Source organism: Hyla sarda, chromosome 1 (assembly GCF_029499605.1).
Source record: "Hyla sarda isolate aHylSar1 chromosome 1, aHylSar1.hap1, whole genome shotgun sequence".
Classification (NCBI taxonomy): Eukaryota; Metazoa; Chordata; class Amphibia; order Anura; family Hylidae; genus Hyla; species Hyla sarda.
In genome coordinates this window covers 605,742,136-605,764,309 of record NC_079189.1, presented here as the reverse complement: position 1 = coordinate 605,764,309, position 22,174 = coordinate 605,742,136, and the positions used below count along the sequence as shown (strand labels likewise).

The 22,174-nt window shown below is 43.1% G+C and overlaps 1 protein-coding gene across 1 annotated transcript in view; it reads left to right on the top strand.

The window, feature by feature from the left end:
• Nucleotides 1–1,123: 1,123 nt before the first annotated feature.
• The window catches only part of LOC130297742 (oocyte zinc finger protein XlCOF7.1-like), a 34,936-nt gene continuing 13,885 nt past the window's right edge, over nucleotides 1,124–22,174 (top strand). Inside the window, exons 1-7 of the mRNA XM_056550627.1 lie at nucleotides 1,124–1,235; nucleotides 5,602–5,679; nucleotides 5,901–6,080; nucleotides 8,623–8,749; nucleotides 8,833–8,900; nucleotides 9,420–9,873; nucleotides 12,353–13,386. Of these exons, the coding sequence (XP_056406602.1) occupies nucleotides 1,158–1,235; nucleotides 5,602–5,679; nucleotides 5,901–6,080; nucleotides 8,623–8,749; nucleotides 8,833–8,900; nucleotides 9,420–9,873; nucleotides 12,353–13,386 (2,019 nt within the window). The 5' untranslated portion in view covers nucleotides 1,124–1,157. The remainder of the gene's footprint in view (nucleotides 1,236–5,601; nucleotides 5,680–5,900; nucleotides 6,081–8,622; nucleotides 8,750–8,832; nucleotides 8,901–9,419; nucleotides 9,874–12,352; nucleotides 13,387–22,174) is intronic.

Below are 22,174 nucleotides of genomic sequence, written 5' to 3'. Positions count from 1 at the left end.
GCTTACAATCTATGAGGAGACAAGAGGAGTGAGGACCCTGATCACAAGAGCTTACAATCTATGAGGAGGAGACAAGAGGAGTGAGGATCCTGATCACAAGAGCTTACAATCTATAAGAAGGAGACAAGAGGAGTGAGGATCCTGATCACAAGAGCTTACAATCTATGAGGAGGAGGAGACAAGAGGAGTGAGGATCCTGATCACAAGAGCTTACAATCTATGAGGAGGAGGAGACAAGAGGAGTGAGGATCCTGATCACAAGAGCTTACAATCTATGAGGAGGAGGAGGAGTGAGGACCCTGATCACAAGAGCTTACAATCTATGAGGAGACAAGAGGAGTGAGGATCCTGATCACAAGAGCTTACAATCTATGAGGAGGAGGAGACAAGAGGAGTGAGGATCCTGATCACAAGAGCTTACAATCTATGAGGAGGAGACAAGAGGAGTGAGGATCCTGATCACAAGAGCTTACAATCTATGAGGAGACAAGAGGAGTGAGGATCCTGATCACAAGAGCTTACAATCTATGAGGAGGAGGAGGAGTGAGGATCCTGATCACAAGAGCTTACAATCTATGAGGAGGAGACAAGAGGAGTGAGGATCCTGATCACAAGAGCTTACAATCTATGAGGAGGAGACAAGAGGAGTGAGGATCCTGATCACAAGAGCTTACAATCTATGAGGAGGAGACAAGAGGAGTGAGGATCCTGATCACAAGAGCTTACAATCTATGAGGAGGAGGAGACAAGAGGAGTGAGGACCCTGATCACAAGAGCTTACAATCTATGAGGAGGAGACAAGAGGAGTGAGGATCCTGATCACAAGAGCTTACAATCTATGAGGAGGAGGAGACAAGAGGAGTGAGGATCCTGATCACAAGAGCTTACAATCTATGAGGAGGAGGAGACAAGAGGAGTGAGGATCCTGATCACAAGAGCTTACAATCTATGGGGAGGAGACAAGAGGAGTAAATAGGAGAAGGGTTGTTGCTGTGTAGACTAAACCTTCACTCTGCAGTCAGAATCTATTTTGTGCTTACAGGACCTATCATGATGTCACAGTCATGTGATCAGTCATATGGAGGAGGGGAGTAGTCACATGATCAGGGGATATTGCTATTATTCTGCTCAGTTCATTTAGGGCTCTACTGTCTGGGATGGAGAGAGACAGGAACGAGATGGCCGACAGGATAATAGACCTCACCCTACAGATACTCTTCCGGTTTACTGGAGAGGTGAGGGATTCTGGGAGTGATGTCACATGACCTCATTCTTATCTATGTAATAACAGATGGATATGACTGGAGAGGTGAGGGATTCTGGGAGTGATGTCACATGACCTCATTCTTATCTATGTAATAACAGATGGATATGACTGGAGAGGTGAGGGATTCTGGGAGTGATGTCACATGACCTCATTCTTATCTATGTAATAACAGATGGATATGACTGGAGAGGTGAGGGATTCTGGGAGTGATGTCACATGACCTCATTCTTATCTATGTAATAAGAGATGGATATGACTGGGGAGGTGAGGAATTCTGGGAGTGATGTCACATGACCTCATTCTTATCTATGTAATAACAGATGGATATGACTGGGGAGGTGAGGGATTCTGGGAGTGATGTCACATGACCTTATTCTTATCTATGTAACAGCAGACGGATATGACGGGAGAGGTGAGCGATTCTGGGACTGATGTCACATGACCTCATTCTTATCTATGTAATAACAGACGGATATGACTGGAGAGGTGAGGGATTCTGGGAGTTATGTCACATGACCTCATTCTTATCTATGTAATAACAGATGGATATGACTGAAGAGGTGAGGGATTCTGGGAGTGATGTCACATGACCTCATTCTTATCTATGTAATAACAGATGGATATGCCTGGGGAGGTGAGGGATTCTGGGAGTGATGTCACATGACCTCATTCTTATCTATGTAATAACAGATGGATATGCCTGGGGAGGTGAGGGATTCTGGGAGTGATGTCACATGACCTCATTCTTATCTATGTAATAACAGATGGATATGACTGGGGAGGTGAGGGATTCTGGGAGTGATGTCACATGACCTTATTCTTATCTATGTAATAACAGACGGATATGACTGGGGAGGTGAGGGATTCTGGGAGTGATGTCACATGACCTCATTCTTATCTATGTAATAACAGATGGATATGACTGGAGAGGTGAGGGATTCTGGGAGTGATGTCACATGACCTCATTCTTATCTGTGTAATAACAGATGGATATGACTGGAGAGGTGAGGGATTCTGGGAGTGATGTCACATGACCTCATTCTTATCTATGTAATAACAGATGGATATGACTGGAGAGGTGAGGGATTCTGGGAGTGATGTCACATGACCTCATTCTTATCTATGTAATAACAGATGGCTATGACTGGAGAGGTGAGGGATTCTGGGAGTGATGTCACATGACCTCATTCTTATCTATGTAATAACAGATGGATATGACTGGAGAGGCGAGGGATTCTGGGAGTGATGTCACATGACCTCATTCTTATCTATGTAATAACAGATGGATATGACTGGAGAGGTGAGGGATTCTGGGAGTGATGTCACATGACCTTATTCTTATCTATGTAATAACAGACGGTTATGACTGGAGAGGTGAGGGATGTCACATGACCTCATTCTTATCTATGTAATAACAGATGGATATGACTGGAGAGGTGAGGGATTCTGGGAGTGATGTCACATGACCTCATTCTTATCTATGTAATAACAGATGGATATGACTGGGGAGGTGAGGGATTCTGGGAGTGATGTCACATGACCTTATTCTTATCTATGTAATAACAGACGGATATGACGGGAGAGGTGAGGGATTCTGGGAGTTATGTCACATGACCTCATTCTTATCTATGTAATAACAGATGGATATGACTGAAGAGGTGAGGGATTCTTGGAGTGATGTCACATGACCTCATTCTTATCTATGTAATAACAGATGGATATGACTGGGGAGGTGAGGGATTCTGGGAGTGATGTCACATGACCTCATCCTTATCTATGTAATAACAGATGGATATGACTGTAGAGATGAGGGATTCTGGGAGAGATGTCACATGACCTCATTCTTATCTATGTAATAACAGATGGATTTGACTGGGGAGGTGAAGGATTCTGGGAGTGATGTCACATGACCTCATTCTTATCTATGTAATAACAGAGGGATATGACTGGAGAGGTGAGGGATTCTGGGAGTGATGTCACATGACCTTATTCTTATCTATGTAACAGCAGACGGATATGACGGGAGAGGTGAGGGATTCTGGGAGTGATGTCACATGACCTCATTCTTATCTATGTAATAACAGATGGATATGACTGGAGAGGTGAGGGATTCTGGGAGTGATGTCACATGACCTCATTCTTATCTATGTAATAACAGATGGATATGACTGGAGAGGTGAGGGATTCTGGGAGTGATGTCACATGACCTCATTCTTATCTATGTAATAACAGATGGATATGACTGGAGAGGTGAGGGATTCTGGGAGTGATGTCACATGACCTCATTCTTATCTATGTAATAAGAGATGGATATGACTGGGGAGGTGAGGAATTCTGGGAGTGATGTCACATGACCTCATTCTTATCTATGTAATAACAGATGGATATGACTGGGGAGGTGAGGGATTCTGGGAGTGATGTCACATGACCTTATTCTTATCTTTGTAACAGCAGACGGATATGACGGGAGAGGTGAGCGATTCTGGGACTGATGTCACATGACCTCATTCTTATCTATGTAATAACAGACGGATATGACTGGAGAGGTGAGGGATTCTGGGAGTTATGTCACATGACCTCATTCTTATCTATGTAATAACAGATGGATATGACTGAAGAGGTGAGGGATTCTGGGAGTGATGTCACATGACCTCATTCTTATCTATGTAATAACAGATGGATATGCCTGGGGAGGTGAGGGATTCTGGGAGTGATGTCACATGACCTCATTCTTATCTATGTAATAACAGATGGATATGCCTGGGGAGGTGAGGGATTCTGGGAGTGATGTCACATGACCTCATTCTTATCTATGTAATAACAGATGGATATGACTGGGGAGGTGAGGGATTCTGGGAGTGATGTCACATGACCTTATTCTTATCTATGTAATAACAGACGGATATGACTGGGGAGGTGAGGGATTCTGGGAGTGATGTCACATGACCTCATTCTTATCTATGTAATAACAGATGGATATGACCGGAGAGGTGAGGGATTCTGGGAGTGATGTCACATGACCTCATTCTTATCTGTGTAATAACAGATGGATATGACTGGAGAGGTGAGGGATTCTGGGAGTGATGTCACATGACCTCATTCTTATCTATGTAATAACAGATGGATATGACTGGAGAGGTGAGGGATTCTGGGAGTGATGTCACATGACCTCATTCTTATCTATGTAATAACAGATGGCTATGACTGGAGAGGTGAGGGATTCTGGGAGTGATGTCACATGACCTCATTCTTATCTATGTAATAACAGATGGATATGACTGGAGAGGCGAGGGATTCTGGGAGTGATGTCACATGACCTCATTCTTATCTATGTAATAACAGATGGATATGACTGGAGAGGTGAGGGATTCTGGGAGTGATGTCACATGACCTTATTCTTATCTATGTAATAACAGACGGTTATGACTGGAGAGGTGAGGGATGTCACATGACCTCATTCTTATCTATGTAATAACAGATGGATATGACTGGAGAGGTGAGGGATTCTGGGAGTGATGTCACATGACCTCATTCTTATCTATGTAATAACAGATGGATATGACTGGGGAGGTGAGGGATTCTGGGAGTGATGTCACATGACCTTATTCTTATCTATGTAATAACAGACGGATATGACGGGAGAGGTGAGGGATTCTGGGAGTTATGTCACATGACCTCATTCTTATCTATGTAATAACAGATGGATATGACTGAAGAGGTGAGGGATTCTTGGAGTGATGTCACATGACCTCATTCTTATCTATGTAATAACAGATGGATATGACTGGGGAGGTGAGGGATTCTGGGAGTGATGTCACATGACCTCATCCTTATCTATGTAATAACAGATGGATATGACTGTAGAGACGAGGGATTCTGGGAGAGATGTCACATGACCTCATTCTTATCTATGTAATAACAGATGGATTTGACTGGGGAGGTGAAGGATTCTGGGAGTGATGTCACATGACCTCATTCTTATCTATGTAATAACAGAGGGATATGACTGGAGAGGTGAGGGATTCTGGGAGTGATGTCACATGACCTTATTCTTATCTATGTAACAGCAGACGGATATGACGGGAGAGGTGAGGGATTCTGGGAGTGATGTCACATGACCTCATTCTTATCTATGTAATAACAGATGTATATGACTGGAGAGGTGAGGGATTCTGGGAGTGATGTCACATGACCTCATTCTTATCTATGTAATAGATGGATATGACTGGAGAGGTGAGGGATTCTCGGAATGTATGTAGTGATATTACGAGTAGTAGAAAGAAAGATCGATGCACTCACCACTTCAGTTGCTAAATTCTTCTTATTAACAAAAGGGTTCGTTACAAAGCAGGACCACAGTGCAAGGAAAGGACCGGCGACGCGGTGTTCAGAAGAATTTAGCAACTGAAGTGGTGAGTGCATCGATCTTTCTTTCTTCTACTCGTATTTGCATTTGGACTATGCTTTATGACCAGTATTGCACCACCTGGTAGTGTTGCTTCTGTTGGACCAACTGCCTATACGTGTCCTACCCGAGACAAGAGTGCACAGTGTGTGAAGTAGTAGTGCCAGGTCTTTTTCTTCTATACGTGTATTTTTATGTATTGATATTAATGTGTCTCTCCATACACAGGATTACACAGTAGTGAAGAAGTCCTCTAGTGGGCGCTGTCGGGCCCCTGTGTGTGAAGGATGGGGAAGAACCCTGAGCCCAATCCCGGGGCCCCCACCTCACTCCCTGATACATGAGGAAATGGAGGAACAGAAGATCCTAGAACTGATCAACAAGATGATGGAGCTGCTGACTGGAGAGGTGACCCTGCTGGGACATTATACAGTAATGGAGGGGTCTGGTGATGACTGGAGAGGTGACACTGCTGGGAATGCTGGGACATTATACAGTAATGGAGGGGTCTTGTGATGACTGGAGAGGTGACACTGCTGGGACATTATACAGTAATGGAGGGGTCTGGTGATGACTGGAGAGGTGACCCTGCTGGGACATTATACAGTAATGGAGGGGTCTGGTGATGACTGGAGAGGTGACCCTGCTGGGAATGCTGGGACATTATACAGTAATGGAGGGGTCTGGTGATGACTGGAGAGGTGACCCTGCTGGGACATTATACAGTAATGGAGGGGTCTGGTGATGACTGGAGAGGTGACACTGCTGGGACATTATACAGTAATGGAGGGGTCTGGTGATGACTGGAGAGGTGACACTGCTGGGAATGCTGGGACATTATACAGTAATGGAGGGGTCTGGTGATGACTGGAGAGGTGACACTGCTGGGAATGCTGGGACATTATACAGTAATGGAGGGGTCTGGTGATGACTGGAGAGGTGACACTGCTGGGAATGCTGGGACATTATACAGTAATGGAGGGGTCTGGTGATGACTGGAGAGGTGACACTGCTGGGAATGCTGGGACATTATACAGTAATGGAGGGGTCTGGTGATGACTGGAGAGGTGACACTGCTGGGAATGCTGGGACATTATACACTAATGGAGGGGTCTGGTGATGACTGGAGAGGTGACACTGCTGGGAATGCTGGGACATTATACAGTAATGAAGGGGTCTGGTGATGACTGGAGAGGTGACACTGCTGGGAATGCTGGGACATTATACAGTAATGAAGGGGTCTGGTGATGACTGGAGAGGTGACACTGCTGGGACATTATACAGTAATGGAGGGGTCTGGTGATGACTGGAGAGGTGACACTGCTGGGACATTATACAGTAATGGAGGGGTCTGGTGATGACTGGAGAGGTGACCCTGCTGGGACATTATACAGTAATGGAGGGGTCTGGTGATGACTGGAGAGGTGACACTGCTGGGAATGCTGGGACATTATACAGTAATGGAGGGGTCTGGTGATGACTGGAGAGGTGACACTGCTGGGAATGCTGGGACATTATACAGTAATGGAGGGGTCTGGTGATGACTGGAGAGGTGACACTGCTGGGACATTATACAGTAATGGAGGGGTCTGGTGATGACTGGAGAGGTGACACTGCTGGGAATGCTGGGACATTATACAGTAATGGAGGGGTCTGGTGATGACTGGAGAGGTGACACTGCTGGGAATGCTGGGACATTATACAGTAATGGAGGGGTCTGGTGATGACTGGAGAGGTGACACTGCTGGGACATTATACAGTAATGGAGGGGTCTGGTGATGACTGGAGAGGTGACATTGCTGGGAAATTATACAGTAATGGAGGGGTCTGGTGATGACTGGAGAGGTGACCCTGCTGGGACATTATATAGTAATGGAGGGGTCTGGTGATGACTGGAGAGGTGACACTGCTGGGACATTATATAGTAATGGAGGGGTCTGGTGATGACTGGAGAGGTGACACTGCTGGGACATTATACAGTAATGGAGGGGTCTGGTGATGACTGGAGAGGTGACACTGCTGGGAATGCTGGGACATTATACAGTAATGGAGGGGTCTGGTGATGACTGGAGAGGTGACACTGCTGGGACATTATACAGTAATGGAGGGGTCTGGTGATGACTGGAGAGGTGACACTGCTGGGACATTATACAGTAATGGAGGGGTCTGGTGATGACTGGAGAGGTGACTTCTGGGAATGCTGGGACATTATACAGTAATGGAGGGGTCTGGTAATGACTGGAGAGGTGACACTGCTGGGAATGCTGGGACATTATACAGTAATGGAGGGGTCTGGTGATGACTGGAGAGGTGACACTGCAGGGAATGCTGGGACATTATACAGTAATGGAGGGGTCTGGTGATGACTGGAGAGGTGACACTGCTGGGAATGCTGGGACATTATACAGTAATGGAGGGGTCTGGTGATGACTGGAGAGGTGACACTGCTGGGACATTATACAGTAATGGAGGGGTCTGGTGATGACTGGAGAGGTGACACTGCTGGGACATTATACAGTAATGGAGGGGTCTGGTGATGACTGGAGAGGTGACACTGCTGGGAATGCTGGGACATTATACAGTAATGGAGGGGTCTGGTGATGACTGGAGAGGTGACACTGCTGGGAATGCTGGGACATTATACAGTAATGGAGGGGTCTGGTGATGACTGGAGAGGTGACACTGCTGGGAATGCTGGGACATTATACAGTAATGGAGGGGTCTGGTGATGACTGGAGAGGTGACACTGCTGGGAATGCTGGGACATTATACAGTAATGGAGGGGTCTGGTGATGACTGGAGAGGTGACACTGCTGGGAATGCTGGGACATTATACAGTAATGGAGGGGTCTGGTGATGACTGGAGAGGTGACACTGCTGGGAATGCTGGGACATTATACAGTAACACCACTGGAGGGGTCGGGGTGATGACTGTATCATTGTGTGTCAGGTTCCTATAAGGTGTCAGGACGTGGCGGTGTATTTCTCCATGGAGGAGTGGGAGTATGTAGAAGGACACAAGGATCAGTACAAGGATCAGGTGATGATGGAGGATCAGCAGCCCCTCACATCAGCAGGTAATAGACATGACTATATACACACGTCCTCTCATTATTTGTATGTAAAGAATGAATTCAGTCTCTGTATGTGTTCCCTACAGTCAGATCCAGTAAGAGAACAGCAGCAGAGAGGTGTCCCCGTCCTCTTCTTCCACAGGATCAGGATCAGGTAGATGGAGATATTCCCTATGATCTGTAGAAGGGCTGTGAAGCTCTTGTGTTCAGTCTTGTTTTATCCTACAGTATTATATGCTTTATACTTGTGGAATGAGAAAGGTGGAGATGACAGGATAAAGCCGACCATAGACATTACATGTTGTCTGGATCTTCTCACAGTTTTCTGACTATGGAGACTGCTGGTTGGAATAAGGAACCAACAGGTTGGATTTATACCCATCTGATCCTTTATTTCCCCCGAGACAAACCCCAGAGGTGTCTGGCAGGAGCTGATCTCCTCCACTGACACAACCTGAAGCCTGTCTAGCCATGGGGGATATACGGTTATTGATCCATCATCTAATATCTATGTCTGGCTTCTAGGGGCAGCTATGGGGCTCAAATTACAACTCCTGTCATTTGTGTTCCTCATGATGTTTATTGATTTTTTATCTGCTCATATAAAGCATTCCAGGTGACTTCTCCTACTGTCTGATGACTTATAATATTTCTTCCACATCTTATAATTTAGGGTGAAGATCTGAACAGTTTTAATGCTCCAGAGACAGATGTGAGCAGTGATGAGCAGTATAAGAAGGACATTGCTACAGAAAAAGATCTTATCCATATTAATATTACAGACATAAAGGAAGAAGAGACAGATGAGAACAGTGATGAGCAGTATAAGGAAAACATTCCTACAGGAAAAGATCTGATCTATATTAATGCTACAGACATAAGGGAAGAAGAAGAGACAGATGTGAGCGGTGCTGAGCAGTATATGGAGGACATTGCTACAGAAAAAGATTTTATCCATATTAATACTACAGACATAAAGGAAGAAGAGGCAGATGTGAGCGGTGATGAGCAGTATAAGGAGGACATTCCTACAGGAAAATATCTGATCTATATTAATGCTACAGACATAAGGGAAGAAGAGACAGATGTGAGCGGTGATGAGCAGCATAAGGAGGACATTTCTACAGGTAACCGTCCAGGCGAGTACTAACCACTAAATGCAGAGAAGAGTCACAGATTCTACAGTCACTGGCTGCAATATTTGTGTGTAGAATTATTTAGGCTCTGTGTCCTGTCCGGTCTTTTCTGCTGTATGGAGAGGTGAGCGATTTTTATTTTTTATTGGTCGATATATTAGTACTATATGGTGGCCTACTATGGGGGAGGTTGTAAAGTGCCGGGAATTGTGCTGGAGAAAAGAGCCCAAAATTTATGTCAGCAGATTCTGCAGAGACAAGCTTTGGCCTGGAGAAGTCTTCATGGCTGTCTGGGCCAGATAGAAAAGAAAAGGTGAACTATTCCGATCGGAGAAGACGCCACTTGTGAGTCACCGGATGTAAATGTTATCTGTAATAGTGATGGAGGACAACCACCGGTGTACTATGTGTCCTGGCTCTTACCTCTGTCAGGTGACATTCTCTGTGCCATGTCTCTGCTGTACACCCTGGCCTTCCTCTTCTGGACTCCCTCCTGCTGCTTCAGACATAGCTGCAGTTTCCTCTCTGCCCTCTAGGGACTGCATGCAAACACTGGCTTAAACTTCTAGGGCCAAGGTGCGCTCTCTAATAAATCCTCCTCCAATCTCTGTCAGGCACCACCTATAAGGGAGCATTCCTCCCTACCTGTGGTGCCTCAGTAATAGTGTAGTTAGTGCTACAATCGTAGGTGTTTGTATCCAGTTCTGTTTATCTGTGTGTTTGACCTTCGCTTGCTTCCTGATTCTGCTTCAGCCTTATCCCTCAGTATCTGTCTGCTTCTCCTGTACCTAACCCTGATTGTCGACCACTCTTCTGTCTTCTATTTCTGACTGCTCCGTCTGGCTGCATTTGAGCTCCTCAGCTCTGCTTTTCTTACAGCTGCAGCTTAGCTAAAACACCTAGTCAGCTCTGCTTCATCTGACTCTGCACCAAATCCTCCTATAGTGTCCGCTCGCCCCACCTGCTTGTATTCCCTGTGCTTGGCACCGGGGTGTTCTGGCCTGACCAGATACCAGTTACCAGGACCATTCTTGTGGCAGCGACCTGGTTTCTCCCCTGTGGCTATGTCCGCTTTCCGCATCCTGGAGCGGGATAAAGGGTGAAAACCAGGGGAACACTTCAATTACACTCCCAAGTCTGGTCCAAAGCCAAGTGGCACTGTGGGTCCACACACATAATCACTTATATGGTCTGCAGAGCACGCGTGTACAGCTAGTATGTCACCAAGACCAACATCTACAAGGAGTTTGTATGTTCTCCCCTTGTTTACATGGGTTTCCTCCCACACTCCAAAAACATACTGATAGGTGAATTAAGAATTTAGATTGTGATCCCCAATGGGCACAGGAAGCAATTTGTGACAAGACAAACTCTGTACAGCGCTGTGGAATATGTGAGCGTCTATATATATATATATATATATATATATATATATATATATATATATATATATATAGTTATTCTGTATCCTCACACTGATATTTCCCCCTTCTGTCCCCGCACTGATATCATGTATTACTATTATTAGTGCCCCACACAGATTACCTGGTGGTGGCTGCTCGGTGATCCCACTGTCTGGTCTGTACTATAATAAATATTTATAATAAATAAATAGTATAATAAAGATAAAGCTACAGCTCACGAGGCAAAAAAGTAATGTCCTGACACCGCTCCATACAGGGGAAACTAAACCAGGTATATGGGGGCAGAATATAGCAATTTAAAGACTTTTTGGGGCTTTTTTCTTTTCTTTTTAAGTTGTAATTTTTATGGCGCACAGTAAATGGAATAAAAAAAAACATTGTCACCTCGCAATTTTTTTTTTTTCCATTTTGAAGTTTATTTTATGGTATAATAAAAGGTGTCATTACAAAGTAAAAGAAACAAACCCTCATCTGGCCCTGTAGATGGAAAAATGTATTACGTCTCTTAGGAGAGGATGAAAAAAAAAATAGCAAAAATGTAAATTTCCTGGGTCATTAAGGGGTTAGGCTCACACTAAGGAATTTCTGGCCAGAGATTCAGAGTGCCGCCATAGGACTGCGCATGTTCTGTAGAAAGAATAAACAAGTCCATTCTTTCCGTGGTAAAATTTCAGCAGCGGAACGTCCGCCGGCGAAATTCCTAAGTGTAAATCAAGCCTTAAGGTTATTACGGGAGATGAGCGAACTTACAGTAAATTCGATTCGTCACGAACTTCTCGGCTCGGCAGTTGATGACTTATCCTGCGTAAATTAGTTCAGCTTTCAGGTGCTCCGGTGGGCTGGAAAAGCTGGATACATTCCTAGGAAAGAGTCTCCTAGGACTGTATCCACCTTTTCCAGCCCACGGGAGCACCGGAAAGCTGAACTAATTTATGCAGGAAAAGTCATCAACTGCCGAGCCGAGAAGTTCGTGACGAATCAAATTTACTGTAAGTTCGCTCATCTCTAGTTATTACTTAAAAATAAATCTGTTTTCTTCTCTGCAGATGACTGTACTGGGAGATCAGAGGAGAATCTTATATCTTCAGATTATAAAGCAGATGATGATATCACACAAGATACATATGAAGAACATTCCATTATCCCAGATACACCCTCAGCCCTTCACAGACAAGATCTGTCATCTGATCCTTTAAAAACGGTCCTATCATCTGAGTCATCACAGCAAAATATATGGAAGCCATTTTCATGTGCTGAATGTGGGAAATGTTTTATTCAGAAATCAAATCTTCGTCTACATCAAAGAATTCACACTGGAGAGAAGCCATTTTTATGTTTACAATGTGGGAAATGTTTTACTCAGAAACAATCTCTTGTTAACCATCAAAGAATTCACACAGGTGAGAAGCCATTTTCATGCTCAGAATGTGGGAAATGTTTTATTCAGAAATCATATCTTCGTCTACATCAAAGAATTCACTCCGGAGAGAAACCATATTCATGTTCAGAGTGTGGGAAATGTTTTACTTGTAAATTATATCTTGTTAAACATCAAATAACTCACACAGGAGAAAAGCCATTTTCATGTGCAGAATGTGGGAAATGTTTTACTGACAAATTACATCTTCGTCAACATCAAAAAATTCACATAGGAGAGAAGCCATTTTCATGTTCACAATGTGGAAAATGTTTTACTCAGAAATCAACTCTTGTTAGACATCAAAAAATCCACACAGGAGAGAAGCCATTTTCATGTTCGGAATGTGGAATATGTTTTACTCAGAAATCAATACTTATCAGACATACAAGAATTCACACAGGAGAGAAGTCATTTTCATGTTCAGTATGCGAAAAATGTTTTAATCAGAAATCAGATCTTGTTAGACATGAAAAAATTCACACAGGAGAGAAGCCATTTTTGTGTCTGGAATGTGGTAAATATTTTGCTCAGAAATCAGAACTTATCAGACATCTAAGAACTCACACAGGGGAGAAGCCATTTTCATGTTCAGAATGTGGGAAATGTTTTACTCAGAAATCAATACTTATCAGACATCTCAGAATTCACACAGGAGAGAAGACAATTCAGAGCAATAAATGATGCAGATAAGACATCTATATATCAACCATGTACATAGGATATCTGACATTTATACATATATCATATACTGCATCTCCAAACTTGTTCCCAATTGTTAATAAAAGTTTTCTTTTAGAACGTAGTCACCGATCCAGCGATGTCATCACTATAGTTTACATGGTAGGAAAAGAGTGTGATATATGGTTGTGATATTCACATTTTGCCAATCTGCAGCATGCTGAGACTGTTTTTTTTTGTTTTTGTTTGTTTTTTTTAGCAAAAACTCCATAGTTTAACCCCTGAAGAACGCAGCCAATTTTATTATTTGCATTTTCATTTTTTCCTCTTCACCTTCTAAAATCCATAACTTTAATATTTCCATCCACAGACCCATATAAGGGCTTGTTTTTTTTGCGTGACCAATTGTCCTTTGTAGTGACATCTCTAATTTTACCATAAAATGTACGACGAACCCAAAATTTTTTTTTATTGAGGAAACGTAAATGAATGTAAACCACAATTTTGCACATTGAAGGGTTTTGTTTTCTCGCTGTACACTTTACGGTAAAAATTAAATGTGTTCTTTATTCTGTGGGTCAATACGATTAAAATGATATCCATCTTTACATACCTTTTTTTTATTGGACGGCTTTTAAAAATATCAAACTTTTTTTTTTTTTTTTTTACAAAATCAGCATGTTTAAAATCGCCCTATTTTGACAACCTATAACTTTCATCTTTCTGTATATGGGGCTGTATGAGGGCTCATTATTTGCACCCTGATCTGTAGTTTTTTTAGTACCACTTCTGTATATGTGACTTTTTGATCGCTTTTTATTAATTGTTTGAATAAACTGTTTGACTAAAAAGCAGCTATTTTTTTAATTTCCCGGACATTTACGCCTGCGGCGATACCAAATATGTTTAATAATTATTATTTTTTTTACGCTTTTTAGGGGTAAAATGGGGAAAAGAGGTGATTAAAATTTTTTATTAGGGGGGGGGGGGATTTTTTTAAATTTTTATTACTTTTATTTTTAACTCATTATGTCCCCATAGAGAACTATTCCTGGCGATCATTGTATATGTATAGCACTGATCAGTATTATCGGCGATCTTCACATTTAGTCTGCTGGAAGGCAGATCAGTGGAAAAGCAGCAAAGGCACGTGAGGGGACCTCCGTCCACCATTTTAGCTGATCTGAACCCCAATAGGCTGTTCCGGGGGCGATCAGACCAGCTATTACAGTAGCCGCACTGCCGCAGATGCTGTGATCTGTAGTGATCACGGCATCTGAGGGGGTTAATGGCGGACATCAGTGCGATGATGTCCACCATTAACAGCGATAGCAGCCGGGACCTGCCGTGTATGACCACAATCAGCGCTCCGATGCTCGCGGTCATGCACAGGACGTAAATGTATGTCCTGGTGCATGAAGTACCTCTGCACCAGAACGTACATTTACACCCTTGGTCGTTAAGGGGTTAAGCATCAGTGGAAGGAAGTAGTGATGCATAGCGCTAAGGATACTGGATGCGTAAGCTGAAGTCCACTCACCATCCTGGCTCCTGCTCTGGCCGGGTCTCTGTCGCTCGTCCCTTCTGGTGGTGTTTTCCCAGACAGTGAGACTCCAGCTGTTGATAAACTACCACTCCCAGCAAAGGCTGTCCGAGTATGCTCGGGGTTGTAGTTTTGCAGCAATTTGAGGCTCCCTGTTTTGGAAGACATTACCTTATTTGTGTTTTTCTCTTCTTCTTGTTTCAGATCTGTGTATGCAGAGAACTACATCTGATTCTGTGGACTATGTCGATGACCAGCATTTTTTTTCTTTTTCTTAAAAAAAAAAAAAAAAGCTAACAAGGGCTTGTGGGGAAGTGTTTTTTTAAATAAAAAATTTCATTGTGTTTTGTTTATTTAAATGTAATTTTCAGGATTACTAGTGAATGTCGTCTTATAGACAAAATCCATTACTAAACCAGGGCTTGCTGCTTGGTTGGTATCTGGCTGAGAATGAAAAGACAGGAAACTTTGTTTTTTAATTTTTTTTTCAAATTTAGGTATTTTCTTTATTTATGGAAAAAATATGCTTAGGGTTCCCCATCTTTTCATTCTCAGACAGATACCAACCAAACAGCAACAGCCTGATGTTATCAGGGTGGGCGAGGACCATTATTACTGGCTCTCACCAGACTAAATAATACCAGCCTGTTACCGGCTAGGCCAAGGAGCACCATTTTTTGGTTACCTGGGTAATATTTGGTGGTTAGCGGTAGCTGTTTTTGGGGCCAACATTAACCCCCAGCTCAGTAATGGACTCTATCTATAAGACGGCTTCCACTACTATGCCAGAAAATTTAAAAACCAAAACACACTAAAAAAAAATTATATTTAAAAAACACTCCGCCAAAGCCCTCGTAGCCATTTTATTAAACGAAAAAAAAAAAAACACTGGTCATTGACATAATCGGCAAAATCCAACGTAGTCCCCAGAATAGACGGATCTAAAACAAGAAGAAGAGAAAAACATGAAAATGGGTTTGTACATTTTTAGCATAATCCAGACAGGGAGCCCCCAATAGTTTAAAAACTACAACTCCCATCATGCCCAGACTGCCTTTGGCTGTTGGGGCATACTGGGAGTTGTAGTTTAGCAACAGCTGGAGTCTCCCTGTCTGGGAAGACACTACCAGAAGGCAAAATGTACAAAGTGATCAGGGCTTAATACACTCACCACCCCTGGTCCCTGCTGTATTTCCATCCCTAATGATGTCATCACTGATCCAGAACAGGATGAGGTAAGTGGACAGCGGCTTCTGTATACAGTATATACCGCAATCTCTAGATAGCTGAATACACTGTATAGCCCCTAAAGAAGCAGTGAGTCTGGGCTCCTTTATAGTATACATGTGCGCACTACTATACGGCCGGTGGAGGTGAGTAATGATGCTATACATCCCTCCTCACATTCAATGGACCGGGCGCTCTGCATCCTACCCACGGAGTGGTACTCTGAAGGCAGTAAAAAAATAAATAAATAAAACTCACAGGGTACAAAATTGGCAGATTCCACACACCAGAAAAACTTAAAAAAAAATAAGTAGTTTTTAGTTGTGGTGGAATCTTTCATTGGTCACCTGACCTGGTCTTGGTATTAGGAGATCCCCGGATTGTACATTTCTTAATGAGTGATTAAACAGTAGTGACCGGCGTCTTCAGGGCTCTGGATCTTTTTCTATCCTTTCCCATCTGTATAAAGTTCTATTACCTTAATACACTGGTGACAGTTCTTTTCTGCTCCCCATGGCTCAGTATCTCACCTGCTCAGAGCATCAACGTGAGAGCGAAAAAACTCAATGACTATTTATACACCGACACTAAATGTAATGGACGAAGCCACAGGTGCCGGAAATTATTGTAATTGTATCCTGTGTATATAATCGTGTGTGTCTGTAAGAACGAACGTATATAGGACAGAAACTTCTGATCAGGAGCATTGGCGGGATTTCTAATATCATTAGGATTTATAAAGGAACCGGACAACTATGTGATAACAAATGGCATCAGCTCAGCTACATGCACATTACACACATATACAGCTCTACCGTGTACACATACAGCTCAGCTACATGTACATTACACATATACAGCACTACTGTGTACACATACAGCTCAGCTACATGCACATTACACATATACAGCTCTACTGTGTACACATACAGCTCATCTACATGTACATTACACATATACAGCTCTACTGTGTACACATACAGCTCAGCTACATGTACATTACACATATACAGCTCTACTGTGTACACATACAGCTCAGCTACATGTACATTACACATATACAGCTCTACTGTGTACACATACAGCTCAGCTACATGTACATTACACATATACAGCTCTACTGTGTACACATACAGCTCAGCTACATGTACATTACACATATACAGCTCTACTGTGTACACATACAGCTCAGCTACATGTATATTACACATATACAGCTCTACTGTGTACACATACAGCTCAGCTACATGCACATTACACATATACAGCTCTACTGTGTACACATACAGCTCAGCTACATGTACATTACACATATACAGCTCTACTGTGTACACATACAGCTCAGCTACATGTACATTACACATATACAGCTCTACTGTGTACACATACAGCTCAGCTACATGTACATTACACATATACAGCTCTACTGTGTACACATACAGCTCAGCTACATGAACATTACACATATACAGCTCTACTGTGTACACATACAGCTCAGCTACATGCACATTACACATATATACAGCTCTACTGTGTACACATATAGCTCAGCTACATGTACATTACACATATACAGCTCTACTGTGTACACATACAGCTCAGCTACATGCACATTACACATATACAGCTCTACTGTGTACACATACAGCTCAGCTACATGCACATTACACATATACAGCTCTACTGTGTACACATACAGCTCAGCTACATGCACATTACACATATACAGCTCTACTGTGTACACATACAGCTCAGCTACATGTACATTACACATATACAGCACTACTGTGTACACATACAGCTCAGCTACATGTACATTACACATATACAGCTCTACTGTGTACACATACAGCTCAGCTACATGTACATTACACATATACAGCCCTACTGTGTACACATACAGCTCAGCTACATGTACATTACACATATACAGCTCTACTGTGTACACATACAGCTCAGCTACATGTACATTACACATACAGCTCTACTGTGTACACATACAGCTCAGCTACATGTACATTACACATATACAGCTCTACTGTGTACACATACAGCTCAGCTACATGTACATTACACATATACAGCTCTACTGTGTACACATACAGCTCAGCTACATGTACATTACACATATACAGCTCTACTGTGTACACATACAGCTCAGCTACATGCACATTACACATATACAGCTCTACTGTGTACACATACAGCTCAGCTACATGTACATTACATATACAGCTCTACTGTGTACACATACAGCTCAGCTACATGTACATTACACATATACAGCTCTACTGTGTACACATACAGCTCAGCTACATGTACATTACACATATACAGCTCTACTGTGTACACATACAGCTCAGCTACATGTACATTACACATATACAGCACTACTGTGTACATACAGCTCAGCTACATGCACATTACACATATACAGCTCTACTGTGTACACATACAGCTCAGCTACATGTACATTACACATATACAGCACTACTGTGTACACATACAGCTCAGCTACATGCACATTACACATATACAGCTCTACTGTGTACACATACAGCTCAGCTACATGCACATTACACATATACAGCTCTACTGTGTACACATACAGCTCAGCTACATGTACATTACACATATACAGCTCTACTGTGTACACATACAGCTCAGCTACATGCACATTACACACAGCTCTGCTGCAGACATATATAACACACACATACACAGCTCTGCACCACGCACATCACACACACACACACAGCTCTGCTGCATACACATAACTTCAGCTCATCCAGCAGCGATCACAACCAGCACAGCAGAGTCCTGCATACACTGAGCAGATGAGCCTAGAGCAGCAGCCCCTGATCATGTGACTCCTCCTCCTCCATGTGACTGATCACATGACGGTGACATCATGCAGGTCCTGTAAGTACACGGCTCTGTACAGGTATGTACATTTGTATATATTGTGTATTTATGGTCAGATCAGGAGGTTTCTTCTTTATATATAAACTCTATTGGGGGATTTATCAGAGGATTTAGATGTGTTTGTTTGTTGTGGTTTTGTGTTGTGACTTTTTTTGCATCTTTTTGCCCACAGCAGCTTTGAGAGAAAACACAATGGAAAGTGAAATGTCGCAGACGCTGCGCTCAGGAATTCATCATGGCGACTAAGTGGCGCAAAAAGTAGGAACCATATAGAGGGATGTAGTGAAGTAAGAAATGTTACCGGACCCATATTCATTACACGCACCATCTAATACACTTGGCGCACATACATGTGTACACCACAAATAAAAGAAAGAAACGTTCACCAATATGGTACAGAACTACAACTCCCAGCATGCCCTGACAGCTGGGGATCGCTGTCCTATCATGTGTGTCTCTATATGGCACACAACTACAACTCCCAGCACACCCTAAGTTTCAATAAATGTGAATAAGACCCTCCCCCTCCTTAACCCCTTAAGGACTCAGCATATTTTGGCCTTAAAGGAGTAGTCCAGTGGTGACCCAGTGGTGAACAACTTATCCCCTATCCTAAGGATAGGGGATAAGTTTGAGATCGCGGGGGTCCAACCGCTGGGGCCCCCTGCGATCTCTCTGTACGGAGCCCCGACAGCCAGCGGGAAGGGGGCGTGTCAACCTCCGCACGAAGCGGCGGCCGACACGCCCCCTCAATACAACTCTATGGCAGAGCCGAAGCGCTGCCTTCGGCAATCTCCGGCTCTGCCATAGAGATGTATTGAGGGGGCATGTCAGCCACTGCTTCGTGCGGAGGTTGACACCCGCTATCTGGCTGGAGAGCCTGGCCCCCGTACAGGAGATCGCAGGGGGCCCCAGCGGTCGGACACCCCGCAATCTCAAACTTATCCCCTATCCTTAGGATAGGGGATACGTTTTTCACCACTGGACTACCCCTTTAAGGAATTTTATTTTTACGTTTTCGTTTTTTCCTCCTCGCCTTCTAAAAATCTTAACTCTTTTATATTTTCATCCACAGACTAGTATGAGGGCTTGTTTTTTGCGCGACCAGTTGTCCTTTGTAATAACATCACTCATTATATCATAAAATGTATGGCGCAACCAAAAAATACTATTTGTGTGGGGAAATTAAAAAGAAAACCGCAATTTTGCTAATTTTGGAAGGTTTTGTTTTCACGCCGTACAATTTATGGTAAAAATGACATATGCTCTTTATTCTGAGGGTCAATACGATTAAAATGATACCCATTATTACATACTTTTATATTATTGTTGCGCTTAAAAAAAATCACAAACTTTTTAACCAAATTAGTACGTTTATAATCCCTTTATTTTGATGACCTCTAACTTTTTATTTTTCCGTATAAGCGGCGGTATGGGGGCTCATTTTTTGCGCCATGATCTGTACTTTTTTTTTGATACCACATTTGCATATAAAAAAATTTTAATACATTTTTTATCATTTTTTTTTTATAAAATGTATTAAAAAAGTAGCAATTTTGGACTTTTTTTTTTTTTTTTTACGTTCACGCCGTTCACCGTACGAGATCATTAACATTTTATTTTAATAGTTCGGACATTTACGCACGCGGCGATACCAAATATGTCTATTAAATTTATTTTTTACGCTTTTTGGGGGGAAAATAGGAAAAAACTGACGTTTTACTTTTTTATTGGGGGAGGGGATTTTTCACTTTTTTTTTTTACTTTTAATTTTACATTTTTTTTTTACACTTGAATAGTCCCTATAGGGGACTATTCATAGCAATACCATGATTGCTAATACTGATCTGTTCTATGTATAGGACATAGAACAGATCAGTATTATCGGTCATATCCTGCTCTGGTCTGCTCGATCTCAGACCAGAGCAGGAGACGCCGGGAGCCGGAAGGAGGAAGGAGAGGGGACCTCCGTGCGGCGTTCTGAATGATCGGATCCCCACAGCAGCGCTGCGGGCGATCAGATCATTCATTGAAATCGCGCACTGCCGCAGATGCCGGGATCTGTATTGATCCCAGCATCTGAGGGGTTAATGGCGGACGCTCGCCAGATCGCGAGCGTCGGCCATTGCCGGCGGGTCCCTGGCTGCGATCAGCAGCCGGGATCAGCCGCGCATGACCCGGGCAACGCTCCGATGCCCGCGGTTATGTACAGGACGTAAATGTTCGTCCTGGTGCGTTAAGTACCACCTCACCAGGACGTACATTTACGTCCTGCGTCCTTAAGGGGTTAAAAACTACAGATCACATCACTAAGAATGACCCTCATACAGCCCCATATATGGAAAAATAGTGTTTTTCTTTTCAATTTTCCGCCACAGATAACTTTTTCTTTGTGTGGTGCATTTCATGGTAATATGAAAAGTGTCATAACAAAGTACAATTGGTCGCACAAAAAACAACAACAGCAATAATAATAATAATAATAATAATAATAATAAGCCTCATATGGGTCTGTGGATTGAAAAAAAAAAAAACAGGGTTATGGCTCTTAGGAGGAAAAACCAGGAGGGCTGGAGGAAACCAAGAAATGCAAAAATCCAGTATCACAAAACTTATCCCCTATCCGACTGCTGGGACCCCCCGCGATCTCCCGGCTCTGTGCATGAATGAGGCGTGCCGACCACGGTGCGAAGCTACAGCTGACATGCCCCCTCCATGCGTCTCTATGACAACTATAAATATAGGATAGTTAATTTAACCCTTACCCACCGCCCCAAGACCGGCAGGAGCGAGATCCAGAAGAGCACCGCACCCTGACCAATACTAGTGAACATAAAGAACACAAAACGTGAGCACAGGGACATAACAATAAATAAGTGGATGTGCACAGTGTAATACTGCCCGGACATCCGACCGGATCTATAAAAATTCCCTGATCCTCATCAGAAGGCCGAGATACAAAGGGTGAGTGCCTAGAAGAGTGGAAGAAAAAGTGCCTGCTATGTGCCATCCTTCCAGTGGGGTCACCACTCCCAGGGCACTTTACACCTCGGCTCTTACTCTACCCGAACCTAA